General features: G+C 41.6%; 1 protein-coding gene across 1 annotated transcript in view; it reads right to left on the bottom strand.

Annotated features, from left to right (window-relative positions):
- The window catches only part of LOC139553761 (beta/gamma crystallin domain-containing protein 1-like), a 49,915-nt gene that overhangs the window by 19,833 nt on the left and 10,750 nt on the right, over window positions 1-19,332 (bottom strand). The window contains exons 2-4 of the mRNA XM_071366408.1: window positions 8,631-8,754; window positions 2,257-3,758; window positions 129-1,285 (exon numbers count right to left, since the gene is read on the bottom strand). Coding sequence (XP_071222509.1) covers window positions 129-1,285; window positions 2,257-3,758; window positions 8,631-8,754 — 2,783 coding nt within the window. The remainder of the gene's footprint in view (window positions 1-128; window positions 1,286-2,256; window positions 3,759-8,630; window positions 8,755-19,332) is intronic.

Below are 19,332 nucleotides of genomic sequence, written 5' to 3'. Positions count from 1 at the left end.
GGATAATTCTAAAACATTACCACTACTAAACACATATCTAAAACGTGTTAGCTAGACAGGGGCTATGAATAAGCAGACAGAATCTTAGCAATATCCCATGTTCAAAATCCATGACATGTTTGTCTTACCCTTCTCAGGTTCAGTGGTCATTGTCTCATCTGGGGGCTTTTTCTCTGGGCTGGGAAGCTCCTGCTGCTTTGGGCTGGTTGGTGTGGAAGGCCTACTATTGACAACTGATGCTCTCTCAGTGGTTTTGGTAGTTTTACTCCCTGTGTCATTGGTTTGGAGTTTGCCGTCTTTCATCTTTCTGACCAGAGACAAAGAGTTGTCAGGGGCTTTGGGTAACCGGCTCTTTGGTGTCATGCTGCTGTTGGTGCTGTCTGGGCGTGTGGGAGCCTGCTTTTTGACATCTTTGGGTTCACTTGTTTTGGCTATGTCAGTGTTGTTGTCCTCAAGGTCTTTCTCCATCCCATTGAACAGGTTTACCATATCTGAGTTCACAGGTGACATGACTGGTACTTTAGTAGGTGATGCCTCTTCTGACGTAACAGGCCCTTTTGTTGGTTTCCCCCCTGAACCCACTTCATTCACCTCCTTGGTGATAGGCTTTTTGTCTGTTTTAATCATTAAATGTTTAGGTTTAGGGATCTTCTGGGGTTTGGAACCAAGCACAGGTAGAGACACAGCCACTGAAACATCAACCACTGAGGTTGTGCCTGGTGACAGTGGAGGTTTTGATATAGCTTCTGTCTGTGACTTTTTAGGAATTTTCAACTTGGGGCTGTCGGTGACCTCTGTATTTCCTGCAGTGGGTTGATCCTTTAATGTAGGTGACATAACCTCTGTTTTCTCACCGCCATCTTTAGGTGTCCTTTGTGATGGAGCCCCACTAGAAATCCCTGCCTTTCCACCATATTTGAGACCCTTTCCCTTAGCCATGCCCAGGACAGCTTTGGACTTGGGTCCAACCGGAGGAGGTGGGCACTTTGACCGACTGGCTACATTGCCTACTTTGTCACCTGGTTTAGACGGGGTGACCTGGGTCGTCCCCTGACATCTAACCCTTGAACCTTCTGTGTTGGGCTGTGTTTTACGTCCTGGCATAGTTGTGGTTGGAGAGGCCTCATCCAGCTCTGGGGTTGGGGACGTTGGGGAACTGTCTACAGCCTTGGGGTCATGGTGTCTTCGATCAGAGTCTGTACCCTTGGTTATTTCTCCAGCAGTGATGATACAGTCATTGTTTGGTTCCTTGAGGTCTACATTAACTTTTTTGGGGCTTGGCAAGCTGTTTAGAGAAGAGAGAAAATGTGTGATTAACTTTGCGGACAGGAGGGTAAAATAATTTAGTGTGCAGAACAAACTTGTCACCACAAACAGGTGTTGTTGTTTAACTACATTGATATGGTACTTCATTTACACCACCCATTATAAAACCAAAAAAACATGTTATTCAGAAGAACAGCCTTTAGCAATACGTGCAAAGTGAAACTGAAATAAATCTTTCTGCACTGAGTAGCTTGACCAAACAGATTGTGAAAAACTGCTCTCACTTAAAACTTCCAGCAATGCAGAACATCCCCTCAGGTATCAGTAGAACAATAAATCCATGAAGAGTCTTGGATGAATTCCAAGCATTTTCAAATTGATTCCATAAAGATATACATTTTAATCTAAAAAACAGGCTACATCACATTAATATGATACAACAAAAAACATGCCTTGTGGCATTACTATGTCTGAAAGATATGTGGATATCAGAATGGTGTGCCTTACTTTTGTCAGCCTTGTACTGAGTCTACTCATTAAACCCTTTAGTCAAACAAAGTGACTAGTTGCTTCTGCCATTAGTCATCATTCAAGATGGAAATAATGTCTGGAGTAAAGACCATTTCATTTGAACAACTGACTTAACAATTTAATGTAGTCTACTGACTGGGTTGTAAAGACTAACTATGCACACAGTATTTTGTGACAATCACATAGGAAGATACAGTATTGTTGCATAGTCGATGACCTATAGTAGTACTATCAGTAATCATGTAGTCCAAGTAAAGTATACGGTAAGTAATGTAAGTGACATTTTAATGACGCAGGACTTTTTCAGCTATACTAAGAACTGCTGTTATTGTTCTCCTCTGGTACAAATAGGCACAGCTCAGGTGTTATTTTTCTTTCTCTCTCTCAATCTCTCTCTCTCACTTTAGGATCAAAGCACTCTTTAAAAAGACCAAAGAAATTTAAAATAAAGAGACTTACAGTTTCACCTCTGACTTCTGAGGAATCTTTGAAGCCAAGTCTGTGATGTCATTCTTTTCTAGCTCTGTTTTTGTCTGCTTGTCCCCGTCAAAACTGGGCTCAGGGCTCACATACACCTTCTTAGGGAAAATCTTCTCACTGCGGGACAGTTTCACACTCCTGCACTTTTCCTCTTTGCTCAGGGCCATCTGGTACTCTAGAGGGGTGCTGCTCTCTGAGTCTGTGCCTGGACTGTTCGCCTCTGGCTGGGCTTTGTTTGTTGTTTTGGACTCCTTGGAGGCTGGTGCTGTAGATACAGCCAGCTTTGGCTTTGGCTCTCTGCCACTGGCCTCTGCTGCTGATACTGCTGAAGGAGTTAGAGTGGCCAGGACACCTGCAGTATCAGGGTACTCTACAGGGGCCACAGTCATAGGTACGGCCAGGACTGAATGCGAGTGTACACTCTTCCTCTTCCCTTTCCTCTCCCCCTCCTCTTCTCCCACGTGTGTTTCCACCCACAAGGCTTTGTGTAGCTTCACTGGTGAGTCCTGCGTCGTCCCCTCCTCTCCCCCATGTAACGTGGTCTGTGTGGGGGGAGCTGTTTCAGGCGAGCTGCTGCTGGTGGATTTCAGAGCCCTCCTCCTGTTTTTCTTCCCCATGGCTGGGCTGTCCTCCCCCTCCTCCCCCTCTGGCTGGGTATCTGAGGAGGACGGGGTGTGTGACTGAGAGCCTACAGTCACTCCCACCAGGTAACTCCCCTTCCCTCCAACAGATGTTTTCAGCGAGGTCTTTTTAGACTCTGTGACCAGAGAGGTGAAGTCAGTCTTAAGGTGAGATTGGGAGAGTTCAAACGACCTGAGGGTGTTTTGGACCACTGGGCTGCCCCCTCCCGACCCCTCTCTGTCTTTCACAGTGGTTTGTTCCAGATGTACCTGCAGCCTCCTGCTCGCCTCTCCCACTACGTCCTCAGTGGGGCTGAGCCCTGGGACTTGGTCTGCTCCGGTGGAGGACGAGTTCGTGGGAGTCAGATTCCAAGAATTCCTGTCTGCCTCTCCGTCTGACTCTGCCTCGGCCCGGCTCGCCCTGCACACCTGCATCTCCCTCACGCTGCCATGACCGCTGCTGTCGCTGCCTGCAAACAAAAGGTCCCCTCTGTCCACCACCACCAGAGAGGCTAGGCTGGAGGTACCAGGGCTGGAGCTGGTACTGAACACCGATCCCTCCTCCTGGAGCTCTGACAAACTTCCCTGCACTGGCCCAGCTCCGGCTTCCACTACCTCCCCCTCTCTCCGGGTGGTGGTGGGGGTCCTTTGCCAGTCTTCCTGTGGAGGTTGGTGAGGGGAGAGAGGAGAACCAGGGGACTGGGGGGAGACGGGAGAACCAGGGGACTGGGGAGAGACGGGAGAGCCAGGACCAAGCCAGGATCCATCCTCTGAGTCTGCTGAGAGTGAACCGCTCCGGCTCTTCTTCTTCTTCTTTATGGAAAACAAACTGCCGATGCGGTTCAGCACTCTGTCTGAGCTCTTGGAGGAGACAGAGAAACAAAACAGAAAGATAAATACCCAGATGGAGAACAGACACACCTGGTGTTTTTGGCACAGCTATACAAATAACCACAGACGTTCGTTCCCATCTCACTTTTTTCCAGTCCTTGATATAAAGCAGGGTTCTCCAACCCTATTCCTGGAGAGCCACCGCCCAGTAGGCTTTCGCTCCAACCCTTATCTAGCACACCTGATTGTAATAATTAGCTGGTTGATAAGCTGAATCAGGTTAGTTACAACTGGGTTTTGAACGAAAACGTACAGGGGGGTAGCGCTCCAGGAACAGGATTTAGAGAGCCCTGATATGAGGTGTGCTCAATGATGTAGTACATTTACATAGAATAGATTGATTCTCTGATTAATGCATTAACCTTAAATCCTTAACATCTTCAACTATTACCTCTAAGATTAGGTAAATATTCGTTCACACTTTATTTGGATAGTTCTTCTGTAGATGCTCTACAGACAGTCATACTATCAGCAAATTATCTGATAATCAACTGACTGTCGATTGATAAGCAACTGTCTGCTAAGTTTACGGTTAAGGCAAGGTTTAGAATAAAGGTAAGGGTTAAGGTTAGGGCTAGTGTTAGGGTAAGGGTTAAGTTTAAGGTTAGGATAAGGGTTAGTGTTAGGGTTAAATTTGTAGGTAGTAAGTTGAAATGTTACTGATAGTCTATAGTATATAGCATTCTTGTCAAAACCAAACAGGCCAAGCTGAATGGTATAGATCAGTGTTTCCCAACTATGGTCCTCAAGTACCCCCCAACAGCACACATTTTTGTTGTAGCCCCGGACAAAACCACCTGATTCAACTTGTCAAGTACTTGATGATTAGTTGACAAGTAGAATCAAGTGTGCTTGTCCAGAGTTGGGAAACACTGGTGTAGATGTCTCTCTGGTAACAGCCAGGTAGGAACATGATCAGGCTGCTACAGCACCATGACCATAGACCATGACCATAGAGATCCTATTAAAGTCATTTTCTAATGGCTAGTTCTATGGTATTGACAACATTAGGCAGACCTCGGGAGACTGAAAGGATTTGCCGTGGGTCCTCAGATCCTCAAAAGGATCTACAGCTGCACCATCAAGAGCATCCTGACGGATTGCATCACTGCCTGGTGTGGCAACTGCTCGGTCTCCGACCGCAAGGCACTACAGAGGGTAGTGCGACACGGCCCAGTACATCCAACTTGTAAGTCGCTCTGGATAAGAGCGTCTGCTAAATGACTTAAATGTAAATGTAAAATCACTGGGGACAAGCTTCCTGCCATCCAGGACCTCTATACCAGGTGGTGTCAGAGGGAGAACCTAAACATTTTCAAAGACTCCAGCCACCCTAGTCATAGACTGTTCTCTCTGCTACCGCACGGCAAGCGATACTGGAGCGCCAAGTCTAGGTCCAAGAGACTTCTAAACAGCTTCTACCCCCAAGCCATAAGACTCCTGAACATCTAGTCAAATGGCTACCCAGACTATTTGCGTTGTAACCCCCCCCCCCCCCCCCTCTTTCACACCACTGCTACTCTCTGTTGTTATCATCTATGCACAGTCACTTTAATAACTCTACCTACATGTAGATATTACCTCAACTAACCGGTGCCCTCGCACATTGACCCTGTGCCGGTACCCCCCTGTATATAGTCTCGCTATTGTTATTTCACTGCTGCTCTTTAATTACTTGTTACTTTTATTTCGTATTCTTATTTGTACTTTTTTAAACTGCATTATTGGTTAGGGGCTTGTAAGTAAGCATTTCACTGTAAGGTCTACCTACACCTGTTGTATTCGGCGCATGTGACTAATAAAATTTCCCACAAGTCAGTATCGACAGGTTTTGAATCCCACTGCCGGACAGGTCGAATGAGAACCAATGAGGCAAACAAGGAATGTGAGGATCACCAAATAATACTCGTTTTCTATAAGATGTATTTGATTACACACCATACCTAGAAACAAACACAACAATGTACTGTATGTCCATGTCTTATTCAATCTATACAGTGGGTATCATAAGTATTCACCCCCTTGGATTTTTTCTAATTTTGTTTGAAATAGATTTAATTGTGATTTTTTTGTGTCATTGATCTGCACAAAATACTCTATAATGTCAAAGTGAAAAGTAAGTTCTATCCAGCCATGACGCACACTGCCCATATGCGCATGGACCAAGACTGTCCTAATGTTCTTTTGGTGTCTGTATACTTTGTATTCTGTCATTTAATTTATTTTCATTGATTTAGCCAGGATAGTCTATTTAGCCAGGATAGCAACTGTTCTCCAGGGAGTCCAGGATCCATAGAATCAATACAAACACATCCCATCACATAAAGGCTGTCTAAACAAAAACACAGTACACACACAAGCATACATACAAAAGCCCAGCACACTCTGTCTGTTTCCTCCTATAGTACAGGCTGGAAGAGTATACAGAACATCATAACTAAAGATAATACACACAAACACTTCAAATGAAACCTCTACATACCATTTTAACGATACTTGCTGGATTTTAGCCTGTAGATTTATTTCTTTACAGTCCCGGCATAATAACCATATCCTGCACCAATAGCAAATCAGGTGCAAAAAGTGAATGTTTATCAGCTTCCGACTTCCTGCTAAGCTGCTTGGTTGAAGATAACAATATACAATTACTAAGCTGGGATAAAAGTCAACACCACCAAATACAATAAGTGAACTGTCTACCTTTACAGACAGACAGAGAGACAGTGTGTGTGTGATATCCGTGTGTATCTATATCTGTCTATCCCTGAGTAGACTTGTATCAAACAAACTAAGGTACATTGCTTCAGGGCATTATTCCACTTCTATCACAGGTGCAGCATAAAGGCTATTGTGAAAGAGCTTTCACATAAAAAAAACCCACATGAAATAATTATCCAATGAGAATGTATGGACATGGATGTCTGACTAACATCTCCACCCTTCTTCCCTCAATCAAACTGGGGCAAGTCAGTAGCCCCGGGACATCTTTATCAATATCATAATACAGTGGAAAAGACTGAGATTCAGCTGAAAAGACATGATTCAGCTGTGTACAGTGTGAATGGTTCGACCAACTCTGACACACGAAAGGATGTACATTTTTGCCCTGTTGTGCCTATAACTGGCACGAGCTGAATGATTTGCTGTTGTTGTTTCATATGGACCTGTGCACATCCTTTCTTCAGTAGTAGAAACAGACTCTGGATCTCCACAGGACTTTGACCTATTAAAAATCCTGTTGAAACAGAGCTGATTGTTCTTTTGTTTCCAAATGGCCTCAGACTTTTCAGGAAACATATGACAGGTACAGGCACAAACTTAGTGGTTACTGTGTTCAAGTTCATGTTCCAAATTGTATGCCTAGCTTAGAAATACTTAATTTGAATGAATAAAATAAAAGACACAGGATCCTATTCTTTCTACTCCAGTAAACAAGTTTCCAGGGAAAACATCATTCTTCTTGAACGGATTAATGTACTCAATTACATATTTGTGAAAGCTGTATTGATATCAATAAAACATAGATAGTGAATCCTACCCCATTAATAATAATAATTAATAATTAGTAATAACTATAATATACAGTGCACATGTTGGACAACAGGTTGGACAAGTAGGTGTCAATGAAGAATAACACAGGAAGAAATTCAGTCCTAAAATATAATTTCTACCATCCCATCTCCCATATAATTTCTACCATCGCATCTCACCCACCTCTCACCTATGACGTTATGTAATACAGGTGTAGGATTCTAATTTGATCACTCATTTGGTGCTGAGAATTTTCCTGCACCACAGGAAATGCAGATTAGTTTAATAATTTATATACATTCACTGTAAACCCACACTACCATATGATTATATTAACAGTATAGCACTTTTCATGTAGCCTACTTTTGGCCAGAAAATAGCCTAACCACCGATTAAGCAACATTATGGAGTAAACGTTCAAATCCTGTCACTGCAGGATTATTTTGCTGTGACAATATAGGTCAAATTAAGATACTGTATCTGTAGGTGGGCATATATTTTACCCTTCAACCCTAATGATTTGTATACAACTTTAAGTGGCTTCTGATAAACGTGTCTTACATTTATCTTAATGCCCCAAGGCATTGAAGAAATTATCATATAGATCGGTATTCAAAACCTAAATATTGCATAATACAAAGCTATAAACTGACTCAAATTTTTATTGAGGGGTCTGTCTGGAGAATCTGAACTGCTGTACTGTTTATGTACATATCGCATATCAAATGGTCTAATTAGCACCTACATCATCAATAACACTTGATCGTGCAAATGGAGGGCTGAGGAGTGAGGAGGGAGGAAGGGACTGGTTTGGGATTTACCTTACTTCTTTTCCAGTCAGGGCCCTGCAAAGTGAGTCAATACTGCCCTCCTCTGCACACCTTCTATATGACTGCACAGCCAGGCGCAGTGCAAGCAGTGGCAAGCAGTAGTATGGGGTAAATGTCTCCAAGCAAAGAAACAGATTCTGTCACTCTGAAATTATGTTTAGTAATTGTTTTGATCAATATCAAGTGTGTTGCATATGAATCTAACCACTTTGAAAGTTCTCTCTTTTGACACATACTTTTGACAATTGTAGAACAGAACTATGGTAAAAATGTATGGTACAGTATGTTTTGCTACTATGTATAGTATAGTCACATTTCATCATTACTCTTAGATGAGTCTGTCCTAAAGGACTTTAGATTGGCAGAAGGTAAAGAGGGTGGGGTTTAAAAGTACAGTAATTCAAATATAGAACAGATATTTCCAGATGACTTCACAACACAACAGAGGACTTCTATTGTAGTCTACTATATAGTGACCTACCTTATTTCTGGACTTGTTGGGACTGAGGCTGTTGAAGGCTGACATGTCATAGCTGATCATGGAGGTAGCGTCCCTGTCAGTCGTGGTGCTGTATTCTGTTTTCACGCTCAGTTGGTCAAAACTCCTGACGCACAGACAGACAGAGAGAGAGAGAGAGAGAGGTACTGTTAGGCTTAGAGCAGGCCGCTGTTCTCACCCAGTAACCACTGATAAGATGCTGAAACTTTGTTTCTATCCCTCGCCCACTCTCTCAGTCTTTCTTTTGATTTCATCTTTTCTATCATGGTTTTAACCATTCAGCATTCAGGATTAGACCCACTTCAGGATTATAACATGTCCTTATCCTCTGGCCCACTTTCTCACACACACACATTCACAAACCCCATGGCATGGCTAATTGTGCCACCCGCGACCCATTCCACCTATATGTTGCTATCACATTAATGATGTATGGCCTTTTCAAAATGAAAAGGTACAAAGGTCCAGTCATCACATGACCGCTTGACACACTGAAAGTAACTCAGCTGTAAGTACACATTTCTTAACCATCAACATATCCAAGAACACAACCACAACGCTTCTGTTTCCTGATTTAACTGTGACATCTGACACCCTCGTTGTGCCATGACAGACAACAACGATTTATAGCAGAGAGAAATGGTACACTGGTCAGACGACTCTCACCCACACGACTTAGTCACAAGTCACAACAATGTGTGTGCAGTAGTTAGAATACCATTTTGCTTTCTAGGGCACACATGTCAATAGGCCCTGGTCTGTTTTCAGGAGGTCACCACTGTACCCAAAGTCTTTTAAGTTGACTCTGTGTTGTCAATGGAAGCAGTTAGGCTAGCTCACACCCATTGTGGTATCTCAATATAGTGAGCTATGAGAATCACTCTTAGAATGCAGAATGGGAACCAGCATTCCACTGTTGATACTGTTGATCAGTGGAGGCTGCTGAGGGAAGGACAGCTCATAATAATGTCTGGAATGGAATGGCATCAAACACATGGAAACCATGTGTTTGATGGATTTAATACTATTCCAATCCAGCCATTACCACGAGTCCGTCCTCCCCAATTAAGGTGACACCAACCTCCTGTGCTGTAGATACAGGTGCAACACCATGGGTGTGTTCAGAGGGGTGAAATGTTCTGAGACATTTTAGAAATGTTGAAGATAAATGCACTACATTTAAAAACACTTTCCCCATCAATCAATACGATAATTGTCTTACTCTGCTACATGTGGGACGTTTCAACCACCTGAGTAAAACGGGCAGTCATGTACATTTTTCACCAAAAGAGGTTTGTATGTTCATCATTGACCAGCATCTTCTGGCTTTGTTATACCATCTTTGCCCACAATAGGGTGTATGCAGAATATATTTTCATCATGACAAAGTTGCCTGATGAATCATACAGAACCATAAGTCATCAAACTGCTACTCTACAGGATCTATTGTTTCCGTTGGCATATGTTTAGTTACCTTGGCGATGCCTACTTTGCCAACACACTGAAGCCAGTCTCGTCAGTTAATGATTTATTTGTTCAGTGACTTTGGGTAAATATCAAACTGTGCAGAATAGATTGCTGTGATATTGGGTCTATGAGCCATGAATTGGGGTTGAACCAGGGATGTTTTTTTATGCATGAATGGTTTTGATTATGATTATGTTTTTTTTGCTGAGTTTGCAAGACTTCTACAGACGAAGCAAGTGTGATTCTCTTGTTTTCTCTTACTGCCCACTGGGCCCAAACTGGTTGAATCAACGTTGTGTTCACGTCATTTCAACCAAAATAAATCTATGTGATGTTGAGTCAATGTGAAAAACTGATTGGATTTGGAAAATAGTAAATTTTAAGGTAATTTTATATTTTAATCTAAATCCAATGACATAGTGAAATGTGTTGCTGATTTCAAGTTGAATTCACATTAGTTGACAACTCAACCAAATGTAAATCAAAACTAGACGTTGAACTGACGTCTGTGCCCAGTGGGTGTCTACTTGCAGACAACGGTATCTGTTCCAACTTCAAGCCCAAAGTAGAAGCACATCTGGCAGAACGTGTTATCTCACATACACAGCTTGATCTGAAAGGATATGAATAAGTATGAATGCTAATTGCTTCCCCATGTTTCATACTTAGGACCCTGACTTTTGGACTTCATGTCACAGGACCTTTCTCATGTTTCATAATGGATAATGACTATGACAATGCAACAACTATGCACTGAGTAATTATAAAGACCACAGGAACCATCCACACTCCCATGTGGCGCTGTATACAGATGCAACATATTAACCATGCAGCAAATCAACATGACTTGAGATTTTGCTGAGGTCAAATAAGTAAGATGGAACAAAGCACACAAAAGCAATCGTTCCGTAATTACATAAACGTAACCCCCAACCTTGCCCTTTGACCTCAGTAAGACATCAGTCACCAGTTTTGGGTAAACATTTCCTCAGTCTCTCTGTATCAGTTTGCAGCCTCTGAACAAGTTTGAGGCCTAAACCAACCAGCTCCAAACTGCTTGGAGTCTTTCTCTGTTACTCCATGCCATCTGATGCCACCCCTCCCCTACACTCTTAGAAAAAAGGGTTTCAAAAGAGTTCTTTGGCTGTCCCAATAGGCGAACCCTTTTTGGTTCCAGGTAGATCTCTTTTGGGTTCCATGTAGAACACTGTGGAAAGGGTTCTACATGGAACTGAAAAGGGTTCTACCTGGAAACCAAAGGGTTCTTCAAAGGGTTCTCCTATGGGGACAACCAAATTACCCTTTTAAGCCCTGTTTATACCTGGTTCTAACATGCGTCTTTTGTCCTGATCTTGTCCACATTTTTAGACTAGTATAGACGATTAAAATACTCATTGTGATCTGATTGTGATCAGATCTTCCTGACCACCTCCAGAGGCAGTCAGGGACCCATTGTATCTGAATATCAATCAAGTATTAACAGATATGGATGGATAAAACATTTAAATAATTATTTTGGCCTCAAAATCATCAACAGGTAGCACCATTGACTTATGGCATCAATAATTGTCTTAAAATAAATAAATATTATTTGAAAGAATATTTGTTAAATAATCTGCATACAGGGAGGCACCAGGAAATCTGGTTACATTGTGGACAGAGTCGATGGATAAGAGACACATTTTATCACCATGTGTAGATGCAACGGCTTCAATGTGGGCACAATGTGGATAAGATCAGGACAAAGGACGCATGTTAGCAACAGGTATCAATTTGGCTTTAGGCTCTAGATAAAACCTTTTTTTACTAAGAGTGTAGCAGGTATTCAGATCTGGCACAATTCAATATAACAGGAAATACAGCAGGGTAATATTAAGTTATTTTAGATTTTCTGAAACACTAACATTCAACACGTTTTACAATGTTTTTAGACATATTGGAAGTTCAATGAACTGTTGTGCAACTCTTTTGGTCACTCCCACTAGTTTACTGTGTATGTTTAGGAAATATGGCAGCCTGCCTACAGTGAAGTTATAGTATTACAGAAGTAGAACAGCCTCCCACGCAGCATAACAGACGCTCTCAAGCAGATCATTTAGACAACACACTGTAATGTTGCAGAATAGTCAACAGAGGAGTTGTCTGATAAAAGCCAGCAGCAGCCCACCCACAGAGCATTATCCTCCTCAGTAAAACAATGGCTCTGTTGTTTTGCATTAACTGTATCGATACAATGGCAAAACTCAACACAGCTGTTCAGTCAGCAAGGCAGAGTAGCAAACACACACACACACACACACACACACACACACACACACACACACACACACACACACACACACACACACACACACACACACACACACACACACACAGGACAGCTTGGCACAGCCTATAGCTTGGCACATGTCAATGGTATCAAAACAGTCACATGACTCGCATCACTCATCATATAGAAACAGACACAAACATTTTTAATAAACGTATGCAGGGAACGAACCTGTGGGACTTCATAAAGTCAAACAAGGGATGGAGTGAAGTCAAGGCATGACTCATACATCATTCCACAGGTTATGAGTGGGGCTGGCTGGGTGAGTCACCAGTGGCTGTTGATGAAAGATATATTTGTTCCTGCCAGCCCCAATCTAATGCAAACTACAAAACAAACTTTAACCGCTCTAGTTTGGACAGCAGCTTACAATAGCTGAATGATGCATTTGTTTGAGTTTAATGAATGCCTATAGATTATGAACATTAAACACTATATAGCGCTCTGTGCACCCACAGTACAGTACACAATTACCAGCAGAAAGCTGAAAGACAGAGCTACTGAACCTGAAACAATTACTGGAGGCTATAGATCCAGACCAGTACAGTAGAGAGTAATAAAGACTCCATTTATCACTTTTTTAATCATCAAGGGACTGAGAAACAAGTGTGATGTTACCACAACAGCCCAATGCAGTGTGATCTGCTCGGATGACATGCTTTCACAACCAGGCCTGTCGTAATCCTGAACGTGTTGACTTTGGAGGAGGATGAGGAAAGAACGCACATTCATCCTGGCACTTATCTCTCTCTCCTGTTCACTGCTCCACATAATAGACATCTTTGGGACATGTAACGCAACACTTGACATGATGATGTTATGTCCATAATAACAACCTATGCAATGGTATTTCGATTAGTTTAGCATGAATGTGCAAGCTTTCAATTTCTGACAAATGGACCATGTGCTGTATAGCTATATTGGAATAATTAGTATTTCAAATATCACCAGAAAAAAGTGGGTGGCACAGAAACAAGCACACCATATCTCCAAGTAAGCAAGTAGCCATGTCCGAGCCAGAATGGACACACCAGATGTCTGATCGTTAGTAAAAACAGGGTAAAGGGAATGGTGATAGGAAACAATTTTTCTTCAAACAGTCAGTTCTGTATGCTGCAATAATGACTAAGTCCAGAACTACCTTAACAAAGAAGGCTTTATTTCCACTGGAAAATGACTGGTGTCAGCTAAAGGTGTAGGCATGACACCTACTGTAGGTCTTTGTTGGACATCACTCGTGGGTTTGTGTGTGTAGATATACTATGTGATTTTGTCTTTGTATACATGTGTGTTCAGGGGGATAAGAGGTTCAAAGCAGGCTTGTTTCCATTGCAGCCCCCTAGAGAGAGAGATTGTCTCTCTCTCTCTCTCTCTCTCTCTCTCTCTCTCTCTCTCTCTCTCTCTCTCTCTCTCTCTCTCTCTCTCTCTCTCTCTCTCTCTCTCTCTCTCTCTCTCTCTCTCTCTCTCTCTCTCTCTCTCTCTCTCTCTCTCTCTCTCTCTCTCTCTCTCTCTCTCTCTCTCTCTCTCTCTCTCTCTCTCTCTCTCTCTCTCTCTCTCTCTCTCTCTCTCTCTCTCTCTCTCTCTCTCTCTCTCTCTATATATATATATATATAGAGAGAGTCTGAAGGTAATGCAGTAGGTGTCAAAACAAACAAATTCACAAGAGTAGCTAGGTTTCCATCCAATTGGCGACCAATTGATGACTGTACCAAAAAAAAAAAAACGAGTTAAATAGGTTTCCATCGCATTTTGAACTTTTGAATGTCACAAAACATTTAGCTTTATATAGCGAATGTGCCCAATCTGGCATTGGCACGTGCGCTCTAGCCAACATCTCGCAGATAGAGTGCAGGTATAGCCTACATGATGAAATGTGTCAAACGGCAGCCAAGCATCGATCATCATGTCACCAGAATAAGACATTCAGTATGTATTTCATCTGTAGTCTAATAAACCGTATGCTTTCCAGAGTCGTAGTGGGAGGACCACACAACATGGCATTGCATGACTCCAAGTTTACTTCGATACGATGGTTATTATATCAATATTTGCGCATAAAAGTATTTCCACCGCCATTTCTCGCTTAATCGATTTTAACGACACAAAAAGATCCCACCTTGTCTACAGTGGTGTAAAGTACTTAAGTAAAATACTTTAAAGTACCACTTAAGTATTTTTTGGGTTAATCTGTACTTTACTGTTTATTTTTTACAACTTTAAATTTTATTTCACTATATTCCTAAAGAACATTGTGTACTTTTTACTCGCATAATGAATTTTACTGATACAAAAAGATCCCACGTTGTCTAGCAAATTTACTAGTTTGGTAGACATTTGGATAGTTTAGTGACAAATTGCTCTTTCCATCAGGCCTGTCATGACATTTTTTATCCAACATGCACTTTACGGGCATAAAAAGATTGGATGGAAACCTGGTTAATGTAGTTTGTTTAGTCAAACTACAATTTATATAGACTCAAACCTCCGCCCTATGTTGTGGCACAGAGTCCCCTGTCTTACAGCTCGAGACATTGGGTAAACAAATCAGTCCATTAAAACAAACTAATCCAGGTGTATGCACACACACACACACACACATGCAGGGATAACAGGATGTGCACACACACACACACACACACACACACACACACCTATAATGCCCTCACCCAGATTGCTTTTCATTGGCTTTGGATGTAAAAACAATGCTACTCCTTTAATTTCAAGTCCTCTGTTCCTAGGTCAGATCATTGTCACAAGCCACCAACTAATCTGGCCTTTTAACTAACTACAACTGAATCTGGATCAGTTGTAGAATGTTGCATATCTATCTAGACTCAGACCAAACCGGCCACATTCTCTTGCCTGATCTGGGTCAAAGTCGGGAGATGGCTAGCTTGCAAGACCAAGCCTCTTGGTTACAGCAGAGACAATCAATCCTCTCCTGGATCAAATGTGAGTAGCCTTTTGAGATAGTTGCATAACTTTATGAGCCAGGTTTGTCTGTCCTCGCTTGAGCTTTTGAGCATTTAGCTAGTGTCTGCTATGGGTAATCGCTAGCACTTTGTTAGCATAATATTTTTTTTAAATAACGTTTGAATAGAAATAGCGGCCCTTGTGTGCACTGCTGGTAATACCGTATAGCCCGGTATGGTACAGGTATGGTATGAAGGTATGGAAATCTGGATACGGCCCAACCCTGTTTACAAAGACCTAAATGATATAAAATAAATATGTAATACAACCTTTTACTTCAGGTTATGGTAGGGTAAGACACTTGTACTAAGCTCAAGAATCGAAATGACCATTGAACAGCAAAACCTGCATTGTCTCAAAATACAAGAGTTGGCCTTGTATGTATTGTGATCTTTTTTTCTGCTTTCTGATGTAGTGTTGATGAATTTTGTTTGTTTTGTTTTCTATTTAGTGTGAGAAATGCACTTTACAAATTAAATATTGTTATTATTATTAATTTAACCTGTGGATGTAGACAGACATCTGTCATCTTAGAAAAACGTGGGGAGGGAAAATAATAAAGACCAATTGAGCAGGGATCAACACTAGTGTCACTCAGACATAGTGGTTACATGGTTACTGACACCTTGCTAAACACCTCGCTCAATGGGTAAATGGCTGTTAAGATAAGTATTTCCTAGTCCTTTTCTTTATGCATGCATTTTGTTATTAAATGACCTAATAAAGGACTAGGCAAACAACAAATTTAATTCAGGAGAGAAAATTCTACAAGATCTCTGAACCTTGGTTCCAGGTTCATACCATACACATTCTATTTCACTGAAGACAAGATGCTTAAAACCTTTTGTCAATAGGGGGTGCTGTTAGCACTTCTTCTTTTTTTGCTTCTCCAAATTAAACTGCCTCGTACTCAATTCTTGCTCGTACAATATGCATATTATTATTACTATTGGATAGAAAACAATCTCTAGTTTCTAAAACCGTTTGAATTTTGTCTGTGGGTGAACCAGAACTCCATCTACAGCGAAATTCCTGACATGACTTGCGGAGGTCTGAAAACTAGGCTCTGATCTGGGTTCAGTTTAAAAGTCTGTGTATATCCTATGGCTGGAAATGACCGCTCGCCAGGACGCAGAAGGGACATCAGAATTGCATGCTCAAAAGCACTCTTTATTGACCAAAGATATATCCGTCTGTGATTTAATTCGTTATAGGTGTTAGAAACATCATAACGAAGTTATTTGAAACCGATTTATATCAGTTTATGCGAGTATATTGCTATTTTTCTGAATTTCCTTAGTATTGCGTTTGAGGATTTGGACATGTGTGTGCCGTGTAGCTATCGTTAGCTGCTAGTTCCGAAGTTGAGGAGGTCGTTTTACAGCAAAGCAACGATTATTTTGGAGAAAGGACACTTTGCCCAAGATACTGATGGAAGCTCGTCCAAAAGTAAGAACTATTTATGATGTTATTCCGTATTTATGTGGAAAAATGTAATAGTGTTTGATCACCATGTTTGCAGGCACTGGTCTGGCTGCAACGCACACTATATGTCTAGTAACGTTAATTTTAAAAATCTAACACAGCGATTGCATTAAGAACTAATTTATCTTTCAATTGGTGTCCAACTTATATTTTTTAGTCAAGTTTATGAATAGTTTTTTTATTATAATAGGCGCTTCTCCAAGATGGCGCCGGTCAGAATGCATGCAATGTTTTTACAGATTACATTGTATAACCACGATTTATGCTGCTAAATATGCACATTTTCGAACAAAAGCTATATGCATTGTGTAATATGATGTTACAGGACTGTCATCTGAAGAATTCTGAGAAGGTTAGTGAAAAAATTAATATATTTTGGTGGCGATAACGTTATCGACCCTGGTGAGCTGGTTCTCCTCTTTTTGGCCATTTTCTGTTGGAAAACTGAGCGGGTCGAGCATAACACGTCAACCCTTTAACCCATAGATAGGCTAGAAATGTTTGAACAATTGCATTTTTTTTGTGAAGCTTGCATTTATTGCCAATGCTGTTGCATAGAACAAGATTCCATTACCCCTGTCACAAGGAGATTTATGGCTGATGTAAGAAGAAATTGTCAACCCTGTTACTTTATTTGGCACTTAAGAGGCACTTACTATAGTACTTTTTTTATTTAACCTTTTGAGATGGGAAAATGTGCTCTTTATGACAGAATATAAAAAATTGGTGAATATATATATTTTTATATCGTTTTTATATAGTTTTATATATATATATATATACATATTTATATATACAGTGGGGAGAACAAGTATTTGATACACTGCTAATTTTGCAGGTTTTCCTACTTACAAAGCATGTAGAGGTCTGTAATTTTTATCATAGGTACACTTCAACTGTGAGAGACGGAATCTAAAACAAAAATCCAGAAAATCACATTGTATGATTTTTAAGTAATTAATTTGCATTTTATTGCATGACATAAGTATTTGATCACCTACCAACCAGTAAGAATTCCGGCTCTCACAGACCTGTTAGTTTTTCTTTAAGAAGCCCTCCTGTTCTCCACTCATTACCTGTATTAACTGCACCTGTTTGAACTCGTTACCTGTATAAAAGACACCTGTCCACACACTCAATCAAACAGACTCCAACCTCTCCACAATGGCCAAGACCAGAGAGCTGTGTAAGGACATCAGGGATAAATTGTAGACCTGTACAAGGCTGGGATGGGCTACAGGACAATAGCCAAGCAGCTTGGTGAGAAGGCAACAACTGTTGGCACAATTATTAGAAAATGGAAGAAGTTCAAGATGACGGTCAATCACCCTCGGTCTGGGGCTCCATGCAAGATCTCACCTCGTGGGGCATCAATGATCATGAGGAATGTGAGGGATCAGCCCAGAACTACACGGCAGGACCTGGTCAATGACCTGAAGAGAGCTGGGACCACAGTCTCAAAGAAAACCATTAGTAACACACTACGCCGTCATGGATTAAAATCCTGCAGCGCACGCAAGGTCCCCCTGCTCAAGCCAGCGCATGTCCAGGCCCGTCTGAAGTTTGCCAATGACCATCTGGATGATCCATAGGAGGAATGGGAGAAGGTCATGTGGTCTGATGAGACAAAAAATAGAGCTTTTTGCTCTAAACTCCACTCGCCGTGTTTGGAGGAATAGAAGGATGAGTACAACCCCAAGAACACCATCCCAACCGTGAAGCATGGAGGTGGAAACATCATTCTTTGGGGATGCTTTTCTGCAAAGGGGACAGGACGACTGCACCGTATTGAAGGGAGGATGGATGGGGCCATGTATCGCGAGATCTTGACCAACAACCTCCTTCCCTCAGTAAGAGCATTGAAGATGGGTCGTGGCTGGGTCTTCCAGCATGACAACGACCCGAAACACACAGCCAGGGCAACTAAGGAGTGGCTCCGTAAGAAGCATCTCAAGGTCCTGGAGTGGCCTAGCCAGTCTCCAGACCTGAACCCAATAGAAAATCTTTGGAGGGAGCCGAAAGTCCGTATTGCCCAGCGACAGCCCCGAAACCTGAAGGATCTGGAGAAGGTCTGTATGGAGGAGTGGGCCAAAATCCCTGCTGCAGTGTGTGCAAACCTGGTCAAGAACTACAGGAAACGTATGATCTCTGTAATTGCAAACTAAGGTTTCTGTACCAAATATTCAGTTCTGCTTTTCTGATGTATCAAATACTTATGTCATGCAATAAAATGCAAATTAATTAATTAAAAATCATACAATGTGATTTTCTGGATTTTTGTTTTAGATTCCTTCTCTCACAGTTGAAGTGTACCTATGATAAAAATTACAGACCTCTACATGCTTTGTAAGTAGGAAAACCTGCAAAATTGTCAGTGTATCAAATACTTGTTCTCCCCACTGTATATAATTTTTTTTCAAGTTAGACTTC

Source organism: Salvelinus alpinus, chromosome 25, assembly GCF_045679555.1.
Source record: "Salvelinus alpinus chromosome 25, SLU_Salpinus.1, whole genome shotgun sequence".
In the NCBI taxonomy this organism is placed as follows: Eukaryota; Metazoa; Chordata; class Actinopteri; order Salmoniformes; family Salmonidae; genus Salvelinus; species Salvelinus alpinus.
This window is presented reverse-complemented; position numbering and strand designations above follow the sequence as displayed.